This window comes from Bicyclus anynana, chromosome 23 (genome assembly GCF_947172395.1).
Source record: "Bicyclus anynana chromosome 23, ilBicAnyn1.1, whole genome shotgun sequence".
In the NCBI taxonomy this organism is placed as follows: Eukaryota; Metazoa; Arthropoda; class Insecta; order Lepidoptera; family Nymphalidae; genus Bicyclus; species Bicyclus anynana.
In genome coordinates this window covers 7337971-7362534 of record NC_069105.1, presented here as the reverse complement: position 1 = coordinate 7362534, position 24564 = coordinate 7337971, and the positions used below count along the sequence as shown (strand labels likewise).

Below are 24564 nucleotides of genomic sequence, written 5' to 3'. Positions count from 1 at the left end.
GTGGACGCCGGCGACACTCGGCGTCGCATGACCGTACAGGCGCCAGCACCACAGCCGCGCTCTTATTTTGTTGTTGACGAGTCCGGTCGAAAATACAGACGGAATCGGCGTCATCTCCTTCGCGCTGAGATTAGTTCGGTGGCTAGCAATTCACATCCTCCTCCTTCTTTGGGGGAGAAGGAAGATAGTGATGATAGTGCTTATCATTTAAATGTATTCGCTGATGCTGAAGAGTATCCCAGAGAGGAGCTTGGGGTTGACCAAGAAACTGATAGTGAGTCGTCGGAGAAAGCGAAACGTAGGCCAGCTGCTAATAGGGCTCGTGAGCAGTTAGCTATATATTTTAAGAAAAAATAGTGTTAATGTTAATTTAAATATTTTTGTTATTTTTCTTTAAGGGAAAGATGTTATAGAATAAGTTTCTATACTAAGTTCTAGCAATTCACATCCTCCTCCTTCTTTGGGGGAGAAGGAAGATAGTGATGATAGTGCTTATCATTTAAATGTATTCGCTGATGCTGAAGAGTATCCCAGAGAGGAGCTTGGGGTTGACCAAGAAACTGATAGTGAGTCGTCGGAGAAAGCGAAACGTAGGCCAGCTGCTAATAGGGCTCGTGAGCAGTTAGCTATATATTTTAAGAAAAAATAGTGTTAATGTTAATTTAAATATTTTTGTTATTTTTCTTTAAGGGAAAGATGTTATAGAATAAGTTTCTATACTAAGTTTATTTTTTATTAGTTTGTATTTCGACATCTGTCAAATGGAATTGAAGAAAACAAAGGATTAAATAAACAGTCTTATATCACGCAATGGTCTTTTACTACATCACGATGTAGTAAAAGACCATTACGTGAAATAATAAACATAAACTTAGTATAGAAACTTATTCTATAACATCTTTCCCTTAAAGAAAAATAACAAAAATATTTAAATTAACATTAACACTATTTTTTCTTAAAATATATAGCTAACTGCTCACGAGCCCTATTAGCAGCTGGCCTACGTTTCGCTTTCTCCGACGACTCACTATCAGTTTCTTGGTCAACCGTAACTTGACGCACCTGAAATTCGCATTTTTCTCGATTAAACCTAATACCTACTTCGCGAGCCCTGTCTAAAAGCGATCTCAATCTCGCGTCGTGCTCGTCCAAGGTACTACCGTAAACTATTATATCGTCTATGAATGATTCCACTCCATCCAAATCCTCTAAAATTTGACGAATCTTCGCATGAAACACCTCGCTAGCACAGCTTACACCGTAAGGGAGACGTAGGAACTGGTACCGGCCTTGCGGTGTGCCGAACGTACATAGATCAGCACTCTGGTCGTCTAGCTCGACCATCCAAAACCCCGATCGTGCGTCTAGCTTACTGAAGTACCGGGCCCCGCGCAGCGTGGTGGCTATCTCGGTCAGCGTCGGCAGCGGGTAGTGCGCGCGGCGAATGGCGCGGTTTAGCGGCCGCGGGTCGAGGCACACGCGCAGGCTGCCGTCTTTCTTTGCGGGAAGCACTATCGCGTTCACCCACGGAGTTGGGTGCGTTACCTTTCTTATTATATTCATTCGTTCCATTTTATCGAGTTCCCTTTTCAATTTATCCCTTACACCCATAGGTATTTTACGAACAGGACATACTGACGGCCTTACTTCTTTATCTATTACGATTGAATACTTTCCCGGTAATTTACCTACACCTTGAAACAAATCGCTATATTGATCTATTTTAACGGCAAAAATTCGCTTAATAACGCCTATATTTTCACAGGTATCTTTTCCTAGAACACTTTGACAATCGTCCCTAGATATGATAAATTTAATAATATACTTATTTTGTTTATACAACCATAACATGTCTGAGGACCCCAATATTGGAATATAATTGCCACAAAATGACTGAGCTCGTAGGTCACAGTGTTTTAAATCATTTGTAGAATATCCTAATCTTTCAAAAGTCTTAAGCGATAATATATTTAAGTCCGACCCAGAATCTAACTTAAAGTTTTCTGACATACCGTTTTTACATAAAAACAATGTTTCAAACCACTTACTGTCTTTACATTTATCACCATTCAAGACAGATACGTACAATGGATCATTGATAGTTATTTCCTCGTTCACTTCAAGCACTTTTTTATTAGCTCTCACGCAACACTTTTTAAAATGACCCCTCTGGAAACACCGAAAGCACGTCGCGAATCTAGCTGGACACCGATCTTGGTCATTATGACCAATACCGCACGACACGCACTTTACATCACTATACGCGCTCAGCCGAGCATCGAACCGACGACCCGGCTCATCGTTGTACATGCGGCGCGCAGCGCTGGGCCCGGCGCCCCGGCCGCTCGAGCCGGCTGCCCCGCCCGGCGCGCGCGCTCGCGCCCTGTACACTGCATCCACCGCCGCGCCGGCCGTATACTCTGCAGTTTTAGCGACTTCAATTTGCTTGCCCTCCGTCAGTGATATTTCATTCGCGTGACAAATCTTTATAGCCTTCTCCAAGGTCAAGTCATCCGTTCTGAGCAATCTATCTCTCACTGTACTGTCACAAATACCACACACGATCCGGTCTCTTATCAATCCGTCTTCCAGGTGCTCGAACTCACAGCGTTGAGCTAGTAGTCGCAAACCTGTGACGTAGCCGTCCACATTTTCGCCGACTTCTTGATTCCTTGTAAAAAAACGATATCTGGACATGGTCGTATTTTGCTTAATGCAAAAATGTTCATTAAACTTCGCTACCAATACCTCTATGTCATCTTGACTTTCTTTTTCTATAAATTTGAAGGTTGAATATATATCGTATCCATCAGGTCCTACAAGATTAATTAGTAGACTCGCCTGGACATCTGCACTTTCTTTGTGAACCCCTGATGCCTTTAAAAATACATTGAACTGCCTGTACCATTTACGCCACGCGTCTGCTCGGCTCACCGGACCGCCTTCCAACACTAGTTCCGCTGGAGGCCTCGCGTGTTCCATATTTGCATTAGTATACAAACATCCGTAAATAAATTAACTCGGTTTGGATCCCACCGCTGTCACCATGTAGTAAAAGACCATTGCGTGATATAAGACTGTTTATTTAATCCTTTGTTTTCTTCAATTCCATTTGACAGATGTCGAAATACAAACTAATAAAAAATAAACTTAGTATAGAAACTTATTCTATAACATAGCCTATGTGTTAATCCAGAGTAAAACTTATTTCCATTCCAAATTTCAGCCAAATCGCTTCAGTAGCCGCAGCGTAAAATAGGAACAAACATACTTACGCACAAACTTTCGCCTTTAGTGTGATGTGACAGTGTGATAATGTGATATTAGTGTGAAGTATGATTCTTTACTTTATATAGGTATATACAGTTTTTATCCATCCTGAATACACAACTCGACATTGTATACAATATTTAGGTATTATTTGTTGAAATAACTTTTGTTGTTTACTATGTGATTTTTATTTATTTATTTATTTAATACTCTTTATTTTTACACCACAATAAATAAAAGAAAACAAGCAAAACAGAAACATAAGGAAAAATAGAAAATATAAAAGGCGGCCTTATCGCTTAGTAGCGATCTCTTCCAGACAACCTTAGGCTTAGGAACTTATTAAGATAACTGTAACATACATACAAATAACTACACACTAATACATAAATCATAATTTCAATTCAAAAGAGAAAGAGAAATTAAGACAATTAGCCGCTTTTGTTTGCTTCAGTTTTGACGCGCTAGCATATCTCTATTATAAAATCTTTGGTGACGTGTGTTACAGTTGTTCGAGACATCAGCTCTGCTGGACTCGGAGTGCGATAACGTGGAGTCTATCTTCATGACGCTGGCGCACAAGCTGTACTCCAAGCAGCCGCTGCGGGTTGTTAGCGTTGAGGTACGCTTTTGACCCACTAGCAGACTGCCCGCGGTTTTACCTGTGTAGTTTCTGTTCCCGTGATAATACGGGATTAAACATAGCCTATAACGCTCGCAAATAACGTGGCTGTTTTTTGGTAGAAGAATTTTTAATAACGGTTCAGGAGATCCAGAGATTCCCCTAAAATACCACAAACTTTAATATTAGTAATATATGTAAGAGCCGTGATAGCCCGGTGGATATGATCTATGGCTTGGATCTCGGAGGGTGTGGGTTCGAATCCGGTCCGGGGCATGCACCTCCAACTTTTCGGTTGTGTGCATTTTAGGAAATGAAATATCACGTGTCTAAAACGGTAATAGAAATCATCTTGAGAAAACCTGCATGCAACCTGAGAATTTTCTACCTGTACTCACCTGTACCGCTCAGAAATGACGGCATAGTGCTCAGAGTTATTTTCTGATATAGTAACAGCCTTATAAGCGTTATTCATGTTGGTTCATTACACATGTAATTTTTGTTCAAGGGCTTGTAGTCTATATGTGAAGTCTATCTGCTTTGGGCCAGCATGGTGGACTAAGGCCTAACCCCTCTCATTCTGAGAGGACACTCGAGCTCAGCAGTGAGCCGAGTATCTATCTATCACAGATATATTAACTTACTGATATAAATTACGTTCCAGGGTGAACGCGGTCCCAGGCTGGTGACCCTACCACGACAGAAGAGAAGCAATACAAGTACTGACAGTTGCCTTTGTAGCTAGGTTAGATGTTTACTGTACACTGTGGAAAAACGTATAACGATTGTGGTGAAGTTCAATTGTACACAAATTGCACGTGTGTGGTGCGCGTGACTTCTTGCCAGTAAAAGTATGTCGTCGGCGAAGCGAAGATTATTTAAACATACTCCATTTATACTTAATCCTAAACCGGTCCATTTTAGCTTTCTGAAGATGTACTCTAGGAGAGCCGTAAAAAGGTAGGTGAGATTGGGTCCCCTTGTCTTACTCCTCGCTTTACTTCAAAAGGTCTCCCTCTCTTTTCAAGTTTCACTATTGCTTTACTCTTTGTGTAGATTTCTTTAAGGATATTTATGTATTTTTCAGCAACGTTTTGACTCCTCAAAGCACTCCACAAGGATTCATAAAAAATGAAATCGAAAGCTTTAGAATAATCAATAAATGCTAAATACATGGGTTTTCCGTACTCTACATATTTTTCCATGATTTGACGAAGAGTAAAAATATGGTCCAAAAATCAAATATTAAAATTAATTTAGTATTAAGCAAGTAGGTTGTCTGGCGGTAGCTACCAGTGGCGTGCACATCATAGATGCATAAACGCACTGCATACTCTGAGAATTTATTACGAACCTGTATAGGTGGAGGAATTTTCCATTTTGTACCATTTGTACGAAAAGTGCCTACCCTAGTTGACCTGTACCCTGTGCACGCCACTGGTAGCTACCGCCGTATCAGTCGTATCAATGATAAGGGGCCCCCGGACTGCAGGGACCCCTTACGTGTGATAGCTAAAATAAGTAAAATGTAGGTAATCCACAATGTCCTTTGGTTTTCAGAACTTAAGAATTCCACTATATTCATAGGTTCTTTTAACATCTTTCTTTTTTAAGAAATCTTTACCCTATATTGGGCCCCCTAGCTAATTTTGATATAGGGCCCCCTCCAAGGCACGCTACGCGTTCATTAGGTCTTAAAAGCCTACTGGTTCATTAGGTCTCAGAAGCCTACTGGTTCATTAGGTCTTAGAAGCCTACTGGTTCATTAGGTCTTAAAAGCCTACTGGTACATTAGGTCTTAAAAGCCTATTGGTTCATTAGGTCTTAAAAGCCTACTGGTTCATTAGGTCTTAAAAGCCTACTGGTTCATTAGGTCTTAAAAGCCTACTGGTTCATTAGGTCTTAAAAGCCTACTGGTTCATTAGGTCTTAGAAGCCTACTGGTTCATTAGGTCTTAGAAGCCTACTGGTTCATTAGGTCTTAAAAGCCTACTTGTACATTAGGTCTTAAAAGCCTACTGGTTCATTAGGTCTTAAAAGCCTATTGGTTCATTAGGTCTTAAAAGCCTACTGGTTCATTAGGTCTTAAAAGCCTACTGGTTCATTAGGTCTTAAAAGCGTGATTACCTAATTTTCTGATGCGATGTTTATTTTTTATTAATAAGTAAATATGTGGACGTCACGAATGGACCGTTACGATGTTGAAATTAGTAAAAATTTACTTAATAAAATATTATTAATTTATATCATATCATTTTAGACTGGTTTAATTACAGTTTGATTGACAGTTGCATCATCAAGATGTGAGCAAGTAGTTTGTTGTTGTATTTGTAAAAAAAATATTAATCATTACAGTCTGGCAAGTTTGTTAATAACACTCCCATGATATGCGGGGAAGTGACGTGCACCAGTCGTGGGTTTTTCAGTCATCGCTACACGCCCCCTGGCCCGCGCGCAGCATCGGGAGTTTTATTTGTTAAGACTTTGTAAACTGTATTAACAAATAAAGGATTTCATATTTGATATTTGGAGTGTTACGAACGAAGTTGCCAAGCTATTGATTTGTCACAAATTACAAAACATTTTTACAAGTATATTCTGTAATAAACAATATAATATAATGTATGTTTCGGAAATATTACTCGTCTTCGTTATCAACCCATATTTGGCTCACTACTGAGCTCGAGTCCTCATGTTTTTCTTCACCGTTTGAGACACGTGACATTTAATTTCTTAAAATGCACACTACTGAAAAGTTGTGAAACTGTGAGCTGTGAAAAAAACTGAAAAGTGCATGCCCCGGTCCGGATTCGAACCTACACCCCCCGGAGTCGGAGACAGAGGTCATATTCACTAAATAAAAATAATAAATAATAGGAAATATTTCTAAAATGTAGAAATAATCGGTTTTGAATTAAATTTTGTGTACAATTGAACTATCACATGCACGAAAAATATTACGATATTATATTTTTGGTATTAAGTATAATACATGTGCCAAAGTAGTTTTTATTTCACAGATACAAGCTAGAATAGAATAGATATAATTATAAGAGTACAATGTTGACAGGGTTGAAGCGAGTATTAAAAACTATGTGTATATAAATTATTTTAACCAGCTCCTGTAGCTAAGTGGAACGTCGATTCTCTATCTACGATAGCAGACGCTTCGAAAACTAGAAAAATGTATGGGAATGACTGATCTTGTTTTTGGAGCGTTTGCGATCGTAGAAATAGAATCGACATTTCACTTGACTTCAGGGGCTGTAGGCCTTAACATGCGCAAAAAGAGATTGCGTAAATGTCGTCTATCGTAACGAGAGAGTCAGCTTAAATATACTCTCTTTCGTACTATGAACGATATATTTTATCGTTCTCTCTTTTTTCCCATAACAACGAAAGGGACATCACAAATAGGTATATTATTATATCTTTAAAAATTTCATAAAATTCAAAATCATTTACAGCCAGCATCCTAAAGGAAGAGCATAAATCTCTCTTTCGTACTATTACAGCGAAAGAGATAACAGTAAATATCGTTTTCTTTTTTGAAATAATTATTGGCGTATCTAGGATTATTTCCTAGGATGGACCTGACCCCCATGCCGCTGAGAGTCGACACTCAATAAAGATGTTTCGTTTTACAATGTTTGTGGCCGCTGGCCTCTGAAGAGGGTCTATTGATTGTATTGTTTTTTTTTTGTATATTTTGTATTTTGACGTCCATCATAAAATTTTAAATCGGTAGTCCAGAATTCTAGGGTGGGCACTGGACCATTATAGGGTGGGCACGGCCCACCCGGCGCCGTCTATGGAAATAATGAAATAATATAAAATATTTAGATGTTATTGTTGTCTCTGTATATTATGTTTGTGCCAGGATAAAATAATTTACATATTTATAGGTATGTAAGACAAGACAAGACATGACAAAAGAGTAGCTGTTATTACTGATCGAAACTAGGATTATTATTAATTATTAAATTAATTATACAACCCAAAATTAAATAAATTATTGTCATTATAATTTTAGGCAATATAAATTACTTTACTATTTTTAATATTTCATCATATAGAATTAAAACTGCGGATTAGCATTGAAAATGACGTCATCTGACATGTCATTATCTAAGTCTATTCTACTGTTCGCCATTTATTTTATTCATACCGGGAATGTAACCCGTCTTTTATTTAAAAAGTTAAATTCAAAGAACAGGCAGCTATTGTGTTCTATACAACTAACAATTATTTATTTCTGTATGATACGTACAAACATTTTGATATTTATTATGATCTCTCTGTTAAAGTGCGATTGCATTTGATGGTAAGTGACGATCATGTGATATGAGCCAAAAAAAATACGTAATTCTGTATGTCATGGAGTTTCTTTATGTCTTTAAAGTTTTTGTCTGTGTTCAAATTTCAATCTGGATTAATTTATAATTTTTAATAAAATGTCCAGCCTCCCGAGCCAAGTGGCACGTCGATTCTCTTTCTACGATCGCTAACGCTTCGAAAACTAGAAAAATGTATGGGAATTACATTTGCTAATGACAGGTCACGTGTTCAAGATCTGTCATTCCCATACATTATTCTAGTTTTCGATGCGTTAGCGATCGTAGAAAGAAAATCGTCGTGCGACTTGGGTAGGGGGGCAGGCTTGTTTAGATATTTGCCATTCTAGCGCCAATAAAAGCATTATACAAAAACGTTTCGATAGGTGAATCATGGCCGATTTCACCACATTCATATGTGTCGAATAGCACAATAAACAAGTTTTTTCTTTGACATTTGATTAAGTAAAGTAAGTAACAAAACTTTTGGTTAAAAAACCATACATACAAGTATTTTTAGATTAGCTCGATAGCATCGTCACTTAACATTAAGTGACATTAGTTACTCGATTATTGATGAGTAAGAAAAAATATATTGTAACATGAATTAAGCATTTATGTTTAAACGATTGAAAAATCACTCATTTTATGTGTATATTTTGTGAAAAAACAGTGTTAATTTTAAAGTAAAATATTGAGATTTATTTTGTAATAATAAGTAATGATTAAGTAGGTAATTATAAAAGAAAATGTAATGTGTTTAGATTTAAGTGAAATATAAATGAAATGAAGAAACAATAAATTGTTCAAAATCATTGTTACAGACAATTGTTTTATTTTTAAAAATAGGTATACCTACCTACCATATATCCAGTATGTCCACGACAAAAAAATTAATCTATACTTATAATAAATCTGTAGAGAGGTCAATTCTGTACATGAAATATATTTCCAAAATAACTATCAGGGGGTGATTAGTGGTCGATACTGATGCCAAAAATGCAATCAGTAAAATTTTTGTCTGTCTGTCTGTATGTTCTTTATAGATACAAAAACTACTCTACGGATTTTAACGTAACTTGGTACAATTATTCTTCAAACTCCTGGGCAGGTTATAGTATACTTTTCATCACGCTATGGTCAACAGGAGCAGAGCAGTGAAGGGAAATGTTGGGAAAACGGGAGAAGTTACTACATTTTTTAAGCTTCCGTCGCGTGTGTAGCCCTAATGGGTAGGGTACGGGTAGGGTAGGGGTAGGGACTAGGGTAGGGAAAGGGTAGGGTAGGGCAGGGAAGGAGTAGGGTAGGGGTAGTTAAAAGCTTACTACTTTCACGCGGACGAAGTCGCGGGCGTCCGCTAGTAATCAAATAAAGTTTGTGGTATTAAAGGGGGTAATCTCTGGATCTACCTACTGAACCGATTTTAAAAATTTTTTAATCACTAGAAAGCCACGTTATTTGTGAGTGTCATAGGCTATATTTTATACCCGTATTCTCACGGGAACGGGAAGCCGTGGCGTCTTCTAGTATCTAACACCACAGCCACAAATACTCCTCTCGTTGACGCGATGTTACCCAGTACTCTGTCTGTCCATTGTTCTATATAGGTACTGCTAATCCATTGACATAGATTTTTTTTTTTCAAAGATGTAACATATCAGTACATTATTTTCAAACATAGCCGTAGATAATATTGTGATTGAAACCATCCCATTAAGTTTGCAGTATTACTACTGTAACTTGTGACGGGCGGCCCCGCTCTTCCATAATATATAGTAGACTAATACATTTGATATAAATAATCATTAACACTAATATCGCACCGACCAATTTGGGTGCGATGGGCAGGACGAGCGGCATGAAATGCGGCAAGACGAGTACCTAACGTCACACGGCGTCTTTGTTCACTTCCCACGTCTCTCGTGTCAATATGTATACTGTGCTCGTCTCTAGTGCCCGGCGGGTAATAGTAGGCGTCCACAGATCCGCATCGTACGAATCGCATCAAACGGATTTTAGTATTCTTTGTATAGAAAGTCATACTGAAGTACGTCCACTGATCCGCATCGAACGGATTTTATCTACCGTATAATTAGAAATCCATTTGATGCGATACATTCGATACGTACGATGCGGTCTGCGGATCAGTAGACCGCTACGTTAAGAGCGCGCAGCGTGTCGGTACGATATGGATAAAATTCGAAGCGCAAGCGAGACGCCGAATTATGACTTTCACGTGAGTGAAAAGCACGAAGCGATTGACGCGCGACGCAAATTTTATGAAGTCAAAACCATTTTTACCTAATTGCAAGTAAATTAAACAACATAACCAAAAACCAAATGGCCATGTTCAAGATATATACCTAATTTTTTACAAAACTTTTAAATTCTATACAAAACAAAAATTTAAGAAAATAAGTTTGCTTTTCCTGAGATTGAAAGCAAAATGTGAGCAAAACATGTATTTTTCAAAAAATAAACTATCGAGAGTTGTTTTACAAATTATGTATTTTGTATAGTCATAACGAACACTTTGGAATATCATTTACCCAAATATCAGGCTCCTAACTTTTCCAGAATCTAAGATCCAGAACCATTTGTAACCACCAAAATTACATATTGCACACTCTACTAAACAGGGAACGCAATAAAGGTTTACACTGACTTTATCAAGGACAAAGTCAAGCTAGATATGCATACATAAACAAAACAACTTTCATTCATTTATCTAAACGCTGGCTTATCAGTCATTACAACCGTTATAATGAACTCTGATTGAATTCCACTCGCCACGTCGTAGACTCCGTGGCGCAACGGTAGCGCGTCTGACTCCAGATCAGAAGGTTGCGTGTTCAAATCACGTCGGGGTCAAAAGTTTTTTTTTGTTAAATCAAATTTTGAAATATTTTCGTAAGTATCATTTCTGTGTAGGTATACTTTTTAAATGAAATGATTTCTGTCTTATAAAATACAATCAATCTAAAATTACCGTAAAATAAACTCATATTATAAAGATATAGATGAGATTTTTACCATTTAACACAAAAACCACTAGACCGCGTTTAAAAATTTTTCACCATTGGAAAGCTACATTATCAGGGAGTAACACAGGCTATATTTTATCCCCGTATTCCAGCGGAAACAGGAACTACGCGGGTGATAATGTCAGGCTTCTTTGGATATTTGTCATTCTAACAAAAGCTTTTCACAAAAACGTTTCGATAGGTGAATCATGGCCGATTTCACCACATTCATATGTGTTGAATAGCACAATATAATGTGTTATATAAAGTGTTTTTAGTTATTCTTTCTTTTTAGTATAGACTCCTATACCATTTACATTTAAAGATTATTATGTCTTCTATTTTATCAACGTTAAATATTTACAAGGATATAAATAAATAAAACCATCTTAAAATACATTGAAAATCATTTATTTCAGAAAAAAAACCTTAGTTTAACCCCACGAGAAGATCGGGGCGGAGTCGTGCGGAAGCAAAAAATATACATACAAGGCATAAATGGCAAGTTCAAACGAAAATACAATTTATTTCGTACACTATAAGATTTAAATTGGTGTTATATTTTTGTACAACCTTTTAAGGACGACACTATAAGGGCCAGCGCACACCATGGCGGGTCGTGTTCCGATTTTTTTTATTTTTGTAATTTTCACTAAATCAATTAAATATAAGGTCAGTAAAAAATATTTTTAATTAAATGGAAACCAGTATCTAACTACATCATCATTGTGATCACAATCATAATTACATTGACAGGAATAACAGCTCGTTCACACTAGCATAATATGTTAATCTGTAACGAAGTTTTCATAACTAATCAGTGTAAGATGTTCGAATTCCTCTCTATCTGTAAAATCATGTCAGGTAGAGAAATATGTAGAGTGCGTGCAAGATAAGTCAGCGCGCAACTGGCGGCGCAATTATGTTGCCAGTATTAGTGATCTCTTTTACCCGCCAAGAGATAGATAGAGATAGACACTTTTGATTATTTCCGATTTTGGCCACGCGAAAACTTATCGTGCGCGCGCTCTAGCAGATAAGACAATTAACCGCAATCGATAAAAATGTCACCGTCTATATTTCTAAACAAATAATAAAGTTTTTTTTTACAAATCATCGAAATACGTCTCGCCTTCATATGCGCGAGCGTTTACAAACTATTTATTACTAGCTAACATTATGAATCACACAAAAAAAATATGAAAATATTGCACAAACACAATACAAATGATAATAATATAAAAGTAATTTATGTTGGTAAACTATATTTACAATTTAACATCGACTATGGTGTAGAATGCGTCACGTAGTAAGTGCGCCAATACTAAATGTCAACTTTAAACAAGGTTTAAGATTAAATAACAATATGCAGTCTACCGGTTTGGGCTACCACAGATAATCTCATTTTGATGCTATACATCTACGCAAGAGATATTGTCCTGCAACACAAAACAGGTGAATTGTAAATTTACATTTTTCATGGTCACGAAGGACTGATATTCTTGTAAATCACCTACGGATCTTTCTTGATAGGCGCCCACAGATTCATATCGTACGTGTCGGACGAATTGCATCAAACGTATCTTTAATTTTACTATAAAATCCATTCGATGCAATCCGTACAGTGCGGATCAGTAGACGCACTTGTATGACATTCTATACAGATAATACTAAAATCCGTTTGATGCGATGCGTCCGAAGCGTACGATCTGAGGTCGCCTGCCACTAACCGTCAACTGTCCGTTTAATTATCTCCTTAGCGTTTTATATATAAATATTATTAACCACATCTCACAAAATTATATAAAATGGCCATCTTTTCTGCCAGAAATAATGTGCCGTGTGTCTAAAAAGCCATGATATTTGTTCAAGTATTTTAATACTGTCCTTACCATAGCCGATTGGAAGAGCGAGGTTGCAATTTCAAAATTCCCGATACGGTGTAATTTTTAGTGTAGGTCCCAGTGATAGCGTATCACGTATGCGGAATCTGCGGCGGATGACAACCAGTGATAAAAACGCCAACGCGCCCGCTTGCAGTCACGACATATTAGCGTCGTGTTTTTCTTTCGTTGTTGCCCAAGACATATTTAGGATCAACGCCAAACAGCGAAGTACCCGCTTATTTAATATATCAAATAAACAAACATACGTCTAAACTGCGTTTTATACCGCTCCGTACATCTGCGTTTACCTTTACAAAAAAAAACACATCAATTAAATTCCAGTACTAAAGTCAACCCATTTTTTTTCCAACTAATTTCAAGTAGGTAAATTATTTACTTAGAAAAAAATACGCGGCACTTAAAAAACCCAAAAAAAAAGCTAATTTTTAACAAAATCAGTAGCTAGAGTTATATTAATGTTTAATAGCTGAATTCACGCGAACCTTCGTCGGATTTAGTCAGACTTATTCCTTTAAAATATTAAAATTTTCACAATCAACAACATATTACGTATGTCGAGTTCTTCTTCATTGCCTGATTATTCTAAATTTTATTTTTTTGGCTTTGGCCGTGGCTAATTACCACCCTACCGGCAAAGACGTACCGCCAAGCGATTTAGCGTTCCGGTACGATGCCGTGTAGAAACCGAAAGGAGTGTGGGTTTTCATCCTCCTCCTAATAAGTTAGCCCGCTTCCATCTTAGACCGCATCATCACTTACCATCAGGTGAGATTGTAGTCGAGGGCTAACTTGTAAAGAATAAAAAAAAAATATCTAAATACGCCATTTAGTACTTTTTTCATACCATTACAAAAATAATTATTACAGTTACATGATATTGTCAGAAAGTATTTAAATGTGTGTAATTTAAGAGTGACTTTAAAAATCAATTTTTTTTATGAATTATTTTAACAGCTCAACAATATATACCTATCTATAAACAAATATATAAAAAAAACATTGTATTTGAATTAAAATAAACTGGATTTAATTTTCTTTGAACCAACTAAGCCAAGTAAGTAAATTAATTATGAGAAAAGAAATTTCTATTGAATTAAAAATATAAAGCCATGTGTTTGTTTAACCTTAAAACTTTCAACCTCGCATAATCAAATTATTCCAGATTTTTTACCGTCAGAAGAGAATATATTAATAATTACAAAATTGGATATATCAGAATAATAAGCGTTTCATTGCTTTTTTTTATATTACAGGAAAGATGGTCCAAATGTGGCGTTCTAAGCTTACTTATTATTCTGATTACTCCAATATAATAATAATAATTAATTTAAAAGCACACCCTAAAATTGAATCCTCGTCTGCGGCTTACATTATTAGATGATATTTGAGATCTGTATTTTAATAAAAAAGAATCCCGAATATTTAAAAAAAAAATCTGAATTGAACCCCGAGTCAAGGCACAAAAATAAATTATGTATACCCCTACCAACACTTGGTCTTGTATAGGGATAATGCATATTGTTCAGCTATCATCATTATCAACCCATATTCGGCTCACTGCTGAGCACGAGTCTCTTCTCAGAATGAGAGGGGTTAGGCCAATAGTTCACCACGCTGGCCCAATGCGGATTGGCAGACTTCACACACGCAGAGAATTAAGAAAATTCTCTGGTCACGATGTTTTCCTTCACCGTTTGAGACACGTGATATTTAATTTCTTAATATGCACACAACTGAAAAGTTGGAGGTGCATGCCCCGGACCGGATTCGAACCCTCACCCTCCGGAATCGGAGGCAGAGGTCATTTCCGCTAGGCTATCACGGCTCTTCAGCAGTTCTGTATTTATAATAAGTTACCACCCTCTGACGTCACTACCCCCCACCCCTGTACCGGGCAGACCGAGGAGTCAGTCCCAAGGTGTGCCTATATTAAAGAGTACTAACAAATTAACAAGATTTCAAAGCGTGTTTTGAAACGCCATAAACGTCACTAGAATCTATTATCAATATTTAATAATAATAATAATAATTAATTAAAAATAGCGCTCTAGTCATCTCTAAACATGTGATCACATCAAATCTAACATCTATACAAGGCGAACCGCAGATTTGAGTCTTCGCCCGCGCAATTCAGGATATATTCTGGCAAGTCGATGACAATCCCATGATATGCAGGCGACGGGGGGAAAAACTGCGTGGGTGTGAAGTGAGGTGCATCAATCGTGGACTTTTCATTCATCGCTACACGCCCCCCGGCCCACGCGGACCATAGTAGTGTTACGAACGAAGTTGTGGGTATGTCCGAGGGAAACGATCATTGATCTATAAATTATTTGGATAGGTGGCTCAATAAAGACTTCGAATAAGAATTCAGTTCCAGTTTGTTGCTGAGAAAGGCAGTTTGGCAAATTCGTTCGCAACACTCCCGATGGTCCGCGCGGGCCGGGAGGGAAGCAGCGATGTCCCGCGCGCATGGTTTCATACCCGCGTAGTCCTTCCCCCCCGTCACCAGCACATTATGACAAGCGCACGAGACCCCCCCCCCCCCCTCCCCCTGCGCCGTGTAGGTACCAAACCCCTGTACTAAACGGCAGAAGACTCAATTAGGCGATTTACCCATGAACACGTGGTATCGTCAAGTTTGTACGTGAGCGTTTACTTTTTGCAGTATAAATAAGGTCCATTTTAGCTTATGTTAAAAATTTAAAGTTATAATCGAAAATCTATTTTTCGAATGCTTTCACATCTTAGTTTTAGTTTTTTTTTGTATGATTAAAGAGTCACATATTTTTGGTAAGTAATATTCAAATAGTTTTAAACTGGGCAGGTAATATCAAATTGATCTGAAGAAATACTATAACGATCAAAATACCCAATGATGTTGAAGCCAAAAGAGGTAGATAGGTTATACGCGGACCGCAAGTGGCACGTTAAAACTATGCTAATTAGCAAACCTAAGCTCAGTCGCCGCAGTTGACAACACCGCTGAAATGGTTTTTGCGTGCCAATTGTAAACATAGAATGTGGTTTATGTAACCTATCTACCTTCTAACATCATTGATAATACCTGTAAATTTCCATTATCACGTTCGACTAAAGATACACAGTTTAAAACGAAAATTTCTGGCTCTTAGAAGGAAGACGCTACAAATTTCTTCTTAACGCACATTTTTACGCACACATTAGTATGCGTGCGCGTACGTCTTTATAGTATTTAAACTGCTTGCAAGATACTACAGTCTATTTAATTCAGTTTTGTTTATTTCATTTAGTATCGAATCGATCTTGCATAAAATAAAACAAATATCACATAAAAAGCACGTGTTACGTGTTACCTATATACCTAATGCATTCACGTACAAACACGTTACCACGTGTTACATCGTATAACGCAGGGCTGTCCAAACCAAATAGATGCGGATCTATATTATATGCGACCAAATACAATATGTGTTCTGTTTTCTTGAATTAATTTTATGTAGCCCTACAATGATTTAGTCCTATTCGAACTGTTATAGGAAACTTCAGTATTGGGGTCATGATAAATATCGGATCTGTTTTTGACGAAAAGACAACGATTTTGGTATATTGGTACGGGAGCACTCCAGATCATTGTTGTAAACTGCCGCCTATAAAGTTAGGATAGGAGTAATGGTCGACATCCTTCATAGGAGATGACACGAAAAGAATTGGCCCTAGACTGTATTTGTTTTTGACAGCCCTATTGTAACATATCTGTCAAGATTTGTATTTTACAGTTTATCAAGATTTATATTTTACAGTTTATTAATGCATGCTTGTACGAAACAAAGACTATATTCACTACGAATAGTCAAAGATCAGTATTAGAAACGACCTTGACCCATCAGTTTAATGGCTGAAGGTCGTTTCTAATTCAAATCACCCACTAGAAACAAATTTAACGTTGCACGTTCCGACGCTAGCGAGCGACGTGCGTCGTGTTATCGGTAGTAGAGCCAGCGCGCTATGAGAAGGCCAGTATAACCATGAGTGACGACCTCATTTATGATTATCACTATCTTAATATACAGCATCGTAATGGTCAACCAACGTAGCAGATATAACTTACAGAATTGGCTCTAGATCGTATTTGGTTTGAACAACCCTGTTATAAACATATATGTCAAGATTCATAATTAACAGTTATTGCATGAAACAAAGGCTATATTCACTGCGAATAGTCTAAGATCCGTATTAGAAACGACCTTCACCCATCTGTTTAATGGGTGAAGGTCGTTTCTAATTCGGATCTTCCACTAGAAACGAGTTTAACGTTGCACGTTCCGAGGTGCAACGGGTGTGGTGTTATCGGTAGTAGAGCCGGCGCGCGATGAGCAGGCGATGCACTCACATGTTCTGCCACGTGGTGGTGACCAGCATGTTGGTGTCGAGGCCGCGCGCGATGCGCTCGTAGATGCCGTGGCTCAGCCAGATCATCCGCAACTTCTCGTAGCGCTCCGGACATAGGTGCAGCGGGTTCCCGCGCCGTAAGCCCTGGAATATTCACATGTACGCTCTTAATTTTTAAATCAATGGGGATGATGATTTTGAATATATTGATTTTTATGAGACCTTCTTAAATAACGTCAATATTAACTAATTAATATGTAAAAAACAAAGATTGACTGGATGTTTGCAAAGTAAATAAGATCATAAAAATTCTTTTATCGTAATTATGAAATGAAAATGAAAATTCATAAATTTTTAGCTTCCTTACAATAAACGTGACATTTTTCAAGAAATGAACTATAAACATAAACGCACCAATAACAAAGATATTTGCAATTTTATTTGAACGCCCATGCAAATATATCAATCAGCGAATTAACAACGTCATTAATTCGTACAATTTTATATGGGGCGTTTTTCAGGGATCCGTGGCAGTGCCGCAAATATTGACCCTTTAAATCCCTGTAGCTCCGAAAATAATGATCGCAGATACCCTGTTATTAGTATACTCTTAATTTATATACAATTTAAAAAACTGTCATCATCCCTATTATTAAAAAAAAAGAATATATTTATTTATTTAATAATCAAGCAATACCACACATTACATTATACAATATAATAATAATTATACAAGTTACATTTTATTACATAATGCAAGTTATGGATACCCAGTTTGGGCGTAGCCTTTTGTCGAGTGAGTGATAGGGGGACCGATTTTATTTTTTGTTTTGCATGAGCGTAACGGCGTTCACGCTGCCTAACAAAGAACTAAACTCAAGTCATCAAATACCCTCTTATTTAAACCATCACTGTTGTAATAACTTCATACATGCCTCCTTTTCATAGTAATATAAATAATGGATGTTAATACCACCCGTACTCGAGGAACTCGCAACATTACCTGGTCCGTCTCGCCGTAGTTGTCGAGGTAGGGCGCGGGCAGCATGGCGCCCCGCGACGGCGCCGCCAGCAGCAGCAGCTCGCACTCGCGCACGCGAAGAAACACCCCGGCGCCCGCACCGCACGTCAGCGCGTGCGCCACTACCGCTCCCACCAGCTCTGAGCCGCTTCCGCGTCCATGCTGAAGTATGAACATATTTTACATCATACTTGCTCGAAAAAGACGCTTTTGCTCCGCCAAATCTATACGAATATATAAAGCTGAAGAGTTTGTTTGATTGAACGCGCTAATCTCAGAAACTACTGGTCCGATTTGAAAAATTATTTCAGTTAGATAGCCCATTTATCGAGGAAGGCTATAAGCTATATATTCCTACGGAAACGGGAACCACGCAGGTGAAACCGCGCGGCGTCAACTAGTCAGAAAAAAAGTAGTTTTTACTGTCAAGTAGGACTAAGATGCGTACCACGACATTATCTCGAGATTAATGGACATTTGTGACGTCCTAAACCACTTCGCTTCTTAATAGTCTAAAAGAAAAGCTCTGGTTTTTATTTTGGTTATTTAAAAGTACAATTTATAATACATATCAACAAAAGTTATTATGACATTCAAGATTATTTTATGATTATAATATGGTAGTGTAATAAATGGTTGCATTATACATTTATGTCGGATAGAAAATACTAATGATCAGGATTAATGATATTTTCTTTTATGATAGTTTTGTTTGTCAGAAATAAAAATATGGTTAAACAAAACGACTTCTTTAGACCAAGCGACCGAAATGATCAATATGGCATAATAATTTCTTGAAGTGTACAAAAAGGGATTGTTTCAAAGTTCTCTAACAACGCCATCTACTGGTAGTTTAAAATAGCAAACACTGCTTCACTATGCCTGTAGATGGCAGCACGCATCTTAAAAGCCTCACCCAATTACACTTTTTGTAACGCATTACCCTACCACCTATTTACTCACCAAGTCAAGCATGAGATGTTTTACTTCAAAAATCCTGCATATTCCCTATTAATTATGATCAATTATAGCAACTCACCTTGCGCACATCGAGTTGGCAACAGTAGCTCTGCGAGCACAGGATCTGCCCGCAGACCAGGCACATGGTGGGGTTCTTGCTGTCCTCGCGCTCCGAGCTGGGGCAGGGGAACTCTGACACCACGTTCATCAGCTCAGAGAAGTCTTCCGGCAACGTGACTAGTCTTGGCGGTTCACTGGGTTCTGGAAACACGAAATTAGTTCGTTATTTTCATTAATTAATATTATACTTCTTCTACCCGTATAGATTTACAATGCGCGCTACGATATTTCTCGAGAGGAAAGACAAATTTGTATGATTTCGAATAGCGGCGAAATCCTAAAATCCCCCTATTTCAACATCGCCATCTCATCTTCGACTATTGGTCGACAATTTGTTTTTTTTCTTCACAAGATTTGTTGTTGGCGCATGATAAGCCTACATGACTATAGTTTGCCTTTGTATGTAGTAGTAAGTTGACAACATTAAATGTGTGGTGTAATTTTAAAGAATGACACTGCAAAAACGCATTTTGAAATTATTTTAAGTGATACAGAGAGAGTTTAAAACTAGTTCATCAGAAAGTCATTGCTTAGCAGTCACTCACTGACCGATGGTAATTTGATGTTTTTGGCATTGCTGATGCTCCTTCAGTTTTAAACTGAAAAACGTTTGTCTGTATACCTTAATACATTCAAAGGCAACCATCTTCCGAAAGTAGAAAGACTGTGTATAGTAATAAAGATCACTCACCTAAAACAATTTTTGGTAAAATATCACCCGCGAACCAATCATTTGAAAGCTCTGACCACGCCATAACCTTCTTTTTCGCTATCACTGTGTCTATCAAGCCTCTAAAACTCTGAGGCATACTTATATAACCGCACATGCTTTCCCACGTGTCTCCGTTCACTTCTGTTAGTTCCGCCGGCGGCTGGATGTCGCTCAAAAAGTGGAAGAACAGACAGCAACATCTCAAGAAATTGTGACACTGTTGTCTGACACACTCCCAAACAGCATTCGGGTTTAACCCATCTGTGTCAAGATTTCCTCTGCGCAGTTCCTTCATTATCGGCAAGAGGTTCTCCAAATCACTGTTGACTTGATCCTCCGTACCTCCCGTACACGAGGAGACGTCAGTCGCTATCATAGCTCTAGTGAGAGTCGCTCTAAACGCTTCCAAGGTCAACTGCCTCGCGAAGAAATTGGGTCTGGCGGGGCCGGATGTTTTGCAGAATATCGAGGGCGTCGTTATGACTAATGCGACTAGAGTGCCGAACACTTCGTGTGTCAAAGGGGAGGTTTTTGTTAAGGTACACAATGCACTCAATGCGTGGTGCGAGACATGTTTGGACGTGGGCCATATTGCGGGGATGACTGCAGACAATCGTATGAGGGCTTGTAACGCGTCTCTGTGTCGGGAGGGTAGGTCGCCCAGTAGCGGCCTCTTCTCCGCCTGCAGCACTGCGTTGGTGCTGAGTATGGTGTAGGCGGTGGCGCGGCACAGCGTCGCCACAGACACCATGCCACCCGACTCCGTGACTCCACAAACTCCTGGAAGCATCTGCGAAACAAATAAAAAAAACTTTTATATAATTGGCAGAGGTCTGAACTGGTGTTTAGGCACCGGCCGTGGCTGGTTACCACCCAAACACCCACCGGCAAAGACGCGCTGACAAACGATTACGCGTGTCGGTACGATGACGCGTAGAAACCTTCTGAGGTATAGGTAGAATGAACTTTTAAGTCAAGTAAACCCACTTTTTCGCTGGAGAAAACTTCCAGAAATAAATCACTCCAAAGCGCTGGTGAAATCTATACTTATATTATAAATTAGAAGAGTTTGTTTGTTTGATTGAACGCGCTAATCTCAGGAACTACTGGTCCGATTTGAGAAATTCTTTCAGTGTAAGATGTAGGCTACACACATTATTTATTTATAATATTATTAACATCCCATTATAAATATTTATTTCATTAAATATATTTATTTTAATTTATTTAACACATTCATTCACACTTACATACACACTTACATTACATACAATCATAATTTCACACTTACAAATTAATATATACACTTTTCACTATTAAAATTAATTCACGCGCATACTCGGGTGAAACCCGTAGTATGCGGCGCGGCGGCTGTCTTACGTCACGCGCTCCGCGCTCGGTCAGTCGACATTCGATGCCTACCCTACCATTCGTTCTCGGTGCGTTCGAAGCTATACATTTGACTTGCGCGTAACCTTTGTAATAGTATTTCTTGTATTGTTTATTCCTTTTATTGTGTATTGTAACTGCCTAGTAATTAAAGACTATCTAAATACTTTACTCGTGTATATATTCCATCACTGCTAACCACAACAAAGCCTAAAAGATAGCCCATTTATCGAAAGGCTATAAGCTATATATTATCCCCATATTCCTATGGGAACGGGAACCACGCGGGTGAAACCGCGCGGCGTCAGCTAGTCCTTCAATAAGTAGGCTGCTTCAGAATTACTAGCACTCAGTAGGATACAAAGACCTGTAGAGCCACTACATCAAGAAGAAGAAGAAAAAGCATACTTTCACCTTAAGACTGCTTCTGCAATTAAATAATTCTAATAAAAATAAACATCTATATAAGAGTAATTATATCTGAGCATTGTGGTGGACTATTAGCATAAACCCTCTCATTCTCCGAGAGTTGTGCTCAACAGTGAGCCGAATATGGGTTGCTAATGACGACGGCATCACCTTGGCGAAGTCCTGGATGAGCGAGCGGGTGGTGTCGTTGTACTGCTGCGGCGGGTTGTCGAAGTGCAGCAGGAACTCGGCCGGCAGCAGGTTCTCGGCGTGCGTGCTGACGTACACCTCGGCCTCGTCCGCCGACTCGTCCTCCATGTCGGACGACGCGGCGCCCACGGAGCGCGCGCGCGCCGTGCACAGCATGTCCTCGCAGTACTCCGTGCACAGGTGCACTGACTCCGAGCACACCTGCTCACAATAATCAAAATAAAAAAAAAATATTTCATCATCATCATCATCATCATCATATCAGCCGATGGACGTCCACTGCAGGACATAGGCCTTTTGTAGGGACTTCCAAACATCACGATACTGAGCCACCTGCATCCAGCGAATCCCTGGGATTATTTATTTATTAGGCTTAAAACGTTATGCTTACAAAAAAAAGGACGAAAGTTGCGCTAAAATCTTTAAAAGATTTTGTGTTGCAATTGCCAGATCTCTTCAATGAAGGAATATTATAATACAGGGTGGCCGGGGAGTTGACGTTCAAAGCTAAAATTTGGATGCCTTGTAACGAGGAGTATCCGAATCACCTCCATATATATTCTACGATTTTGCTTACTTTGGGACATATAATTTTTTTATGATTTTTTAACATTGGTTTACGATTTTTTTCATGGACATGGACAAAAGCTTCCTTCACGCAGGAAGTAATACTATAATAAATCGTAATGATGCTAGCAATTGTAAATTATTATACTATACATTTTTTTTTGAACTGTTGAGTTTCTTGTCGGCTTTTCTTAAGAGACAATAACAGAGTTAGTGCACCTGTGCACTGACTCCGAGCACACCTGGTCACGAAAATAGTAATGATTCTTTATCAACCTCTCCTACTAAGAAAGTGAGATCCTCTCTCTTTATAGTAGAGTATATGGAAATTGGTCCGACCACATTATTACTTCGAATCCGCTCTGAACACGTAACAGGACCGGCTGAATATTACGCTGGTTTTTCGTAGTTAATCAGCTTGTACCTACGAGTTTAATTATCACCATTATCTTATTTAACATATCAGAAGTATAAAATGTAATTGTAAATTTGAAATAAATAATTTTAACTTTATCTATACTAATAAAGAGGTAAAGTTTGTGGTAATAGTGTGGACATGGAGAACATGTCGGGCAGGGGAGGTGAGTGTTAATGCATTCTGAAAGGATCCTTTAAACCTACACCCAAGGTCACAAGTCCTGGGACCTGTTTCCTCTACCACAAAATGTTGAGAAAACCAGTGTCGCTGCTACCCGTCACGTTATAGCTCACCTGGTGCTTGAGCTGTATGATGAGGTCCACCGCGTCGGTGTAGGCGCGGTCGCAGAGCGGCGGCGGCGGGTAGGCGGGGAAGGCGGGCCCGGGCAGCAGCGGCAGCGCCGTGTTGCACAGCCGCTCGCACAGCGGGCACAGGTACTCCTTCTTCTCCACGTCGAAGGCCGTGGGCTGACGGATGCGGTACGGTCTGCAGACAAAACCAAATTATTATGTACTAGCGGACTCCCGCGACTTCGTCCGCGTGGAAGAACCATGGATTTTTCCGGATAAAAAGTAGCCTATGTATTAATCCAGGTTATAATATACCTCAATACTAAATTTCCACTAATTTGGTTCAGTAGTCGAGGCGTGAAAGAGTAACAAACATTCATATCATCAAATTCATCAGTTTTCGCAAATCTCGCAAACCATGGATTTTTTCGGGATAAAAAGTAGCCTATGTGTTAATCCAGAGTAAAATCTGTTTCCATTCCAAATTTCAGCCAAATCGTTTTAGCAGTAGCGGCGCTAAAGAGTAAGAAACATCCAAACATCCATACAAACTTTCGTGTTTATAATATTAGTAGGATAACCATAATTTTAACCATAAAAGTGACATTTATATTAACATTATTCGAACTTTGTTTTATTTTTATTTTTTATAAATTTGTAATTTGTAAATTAATTTGTAAGATCTGTTAACTTTTGCACGCCAACTATGGCAGGATATGTGTTAAAATATAATATAAGACCTATGTAAATGTACCATATTCTGGCGAAATAAAATTCATTGATTGATTGATTGATTGATGTTGATTAAACTTAACACTTAAGTTGAATAACACTTTAGAATTCCATAATTCTGTTTCTGACCTTTTATTTTGCCACAAATGTTTTTTTTCTGGCGCAAAAAAAGATTAGACTATCAATAATTTGAATATCAAACATTTTCATC

General features: G+C 38.4%; 2 protein-coding genes and 1 non-coding gene across 5 annotated transcripts in view; 2 read left to right on the top strand and 1 right to left on the bottom strand.

Annotated features, from left to right (window-relative positions):
- LOC112054859 (putative Ras-related protein Rab-33) overlaps positions 1-9068 on the top strand; it is an 18159-nt gene extending 9091 nt beyond the window's left edge. Inside the window, exons 4-5 of the mRNA XM_024094783.2 lie at positions 3779-3892; positions 4557-9068. Of these exons, the coding sequence (XP_023950551.1) occupies positions 3779-3892; positions 4557-4637 (195 nt within the window). The 3' untranslated portion in view covers positions 4638-9068. The remainder of the gene's footprint in view (positions 1-3778; positions 3893-4556) is intronic.
- A 1956-nt stretch (positions 9069-11024) lies between these two features.
- On the top strand, positions 11025-11096 carry Trnaw-cca (transfer RNA tryptophan (anticodon CCA)). Its single transcript has one exon. It is a non-coding gene; the product is annotated as a tRNA-Trp (tRNA).
- A 547-nt stretch (positions 11097-11643) lies between these two features.
- LOC112054857 (E3 ubiquitin-protein ligase UBR1) overlaps positions 11644-24564 on the bottom strand; it is a 53133-nt gene continuing 40212 nt past the window's right edge. The window contains exons 25-31 of one of the 3 annotated variants that reach the window (XR_008252010.1): positions 23625-23817; positions 22308-22547; positions 20319-21129; positions 19587-19768; positions 18530-18709; positions 17443-17670; positions 11644-17380 (exon numbers count right to left, since the gene is read on the bottom strand). Coding sequence is in view for 2 of the 3 variants with exons in the window: in XM_052888540.1 (XP_052744500.1) it covers positions 13439-13442; positions 17528-17670; positions 18530-18709; positions 19587-19768; positions 20319-21129; positions 22308-22547; positions 23625-23817 (1753 nt within the window). In the remaining variant the exon portion in view is untranslated. Of the gene's footprint in view, positions 17671-18529; positions 18710-19586; positions 19769-20318; positions 21130-22307; positions 22548-23624; positions 23818-24564 lie in introns of all 3 variants that reach the window. The other 2 variants (XM_052888540.1, XM_052888541.1) reach the window with 2 other exon arrangements.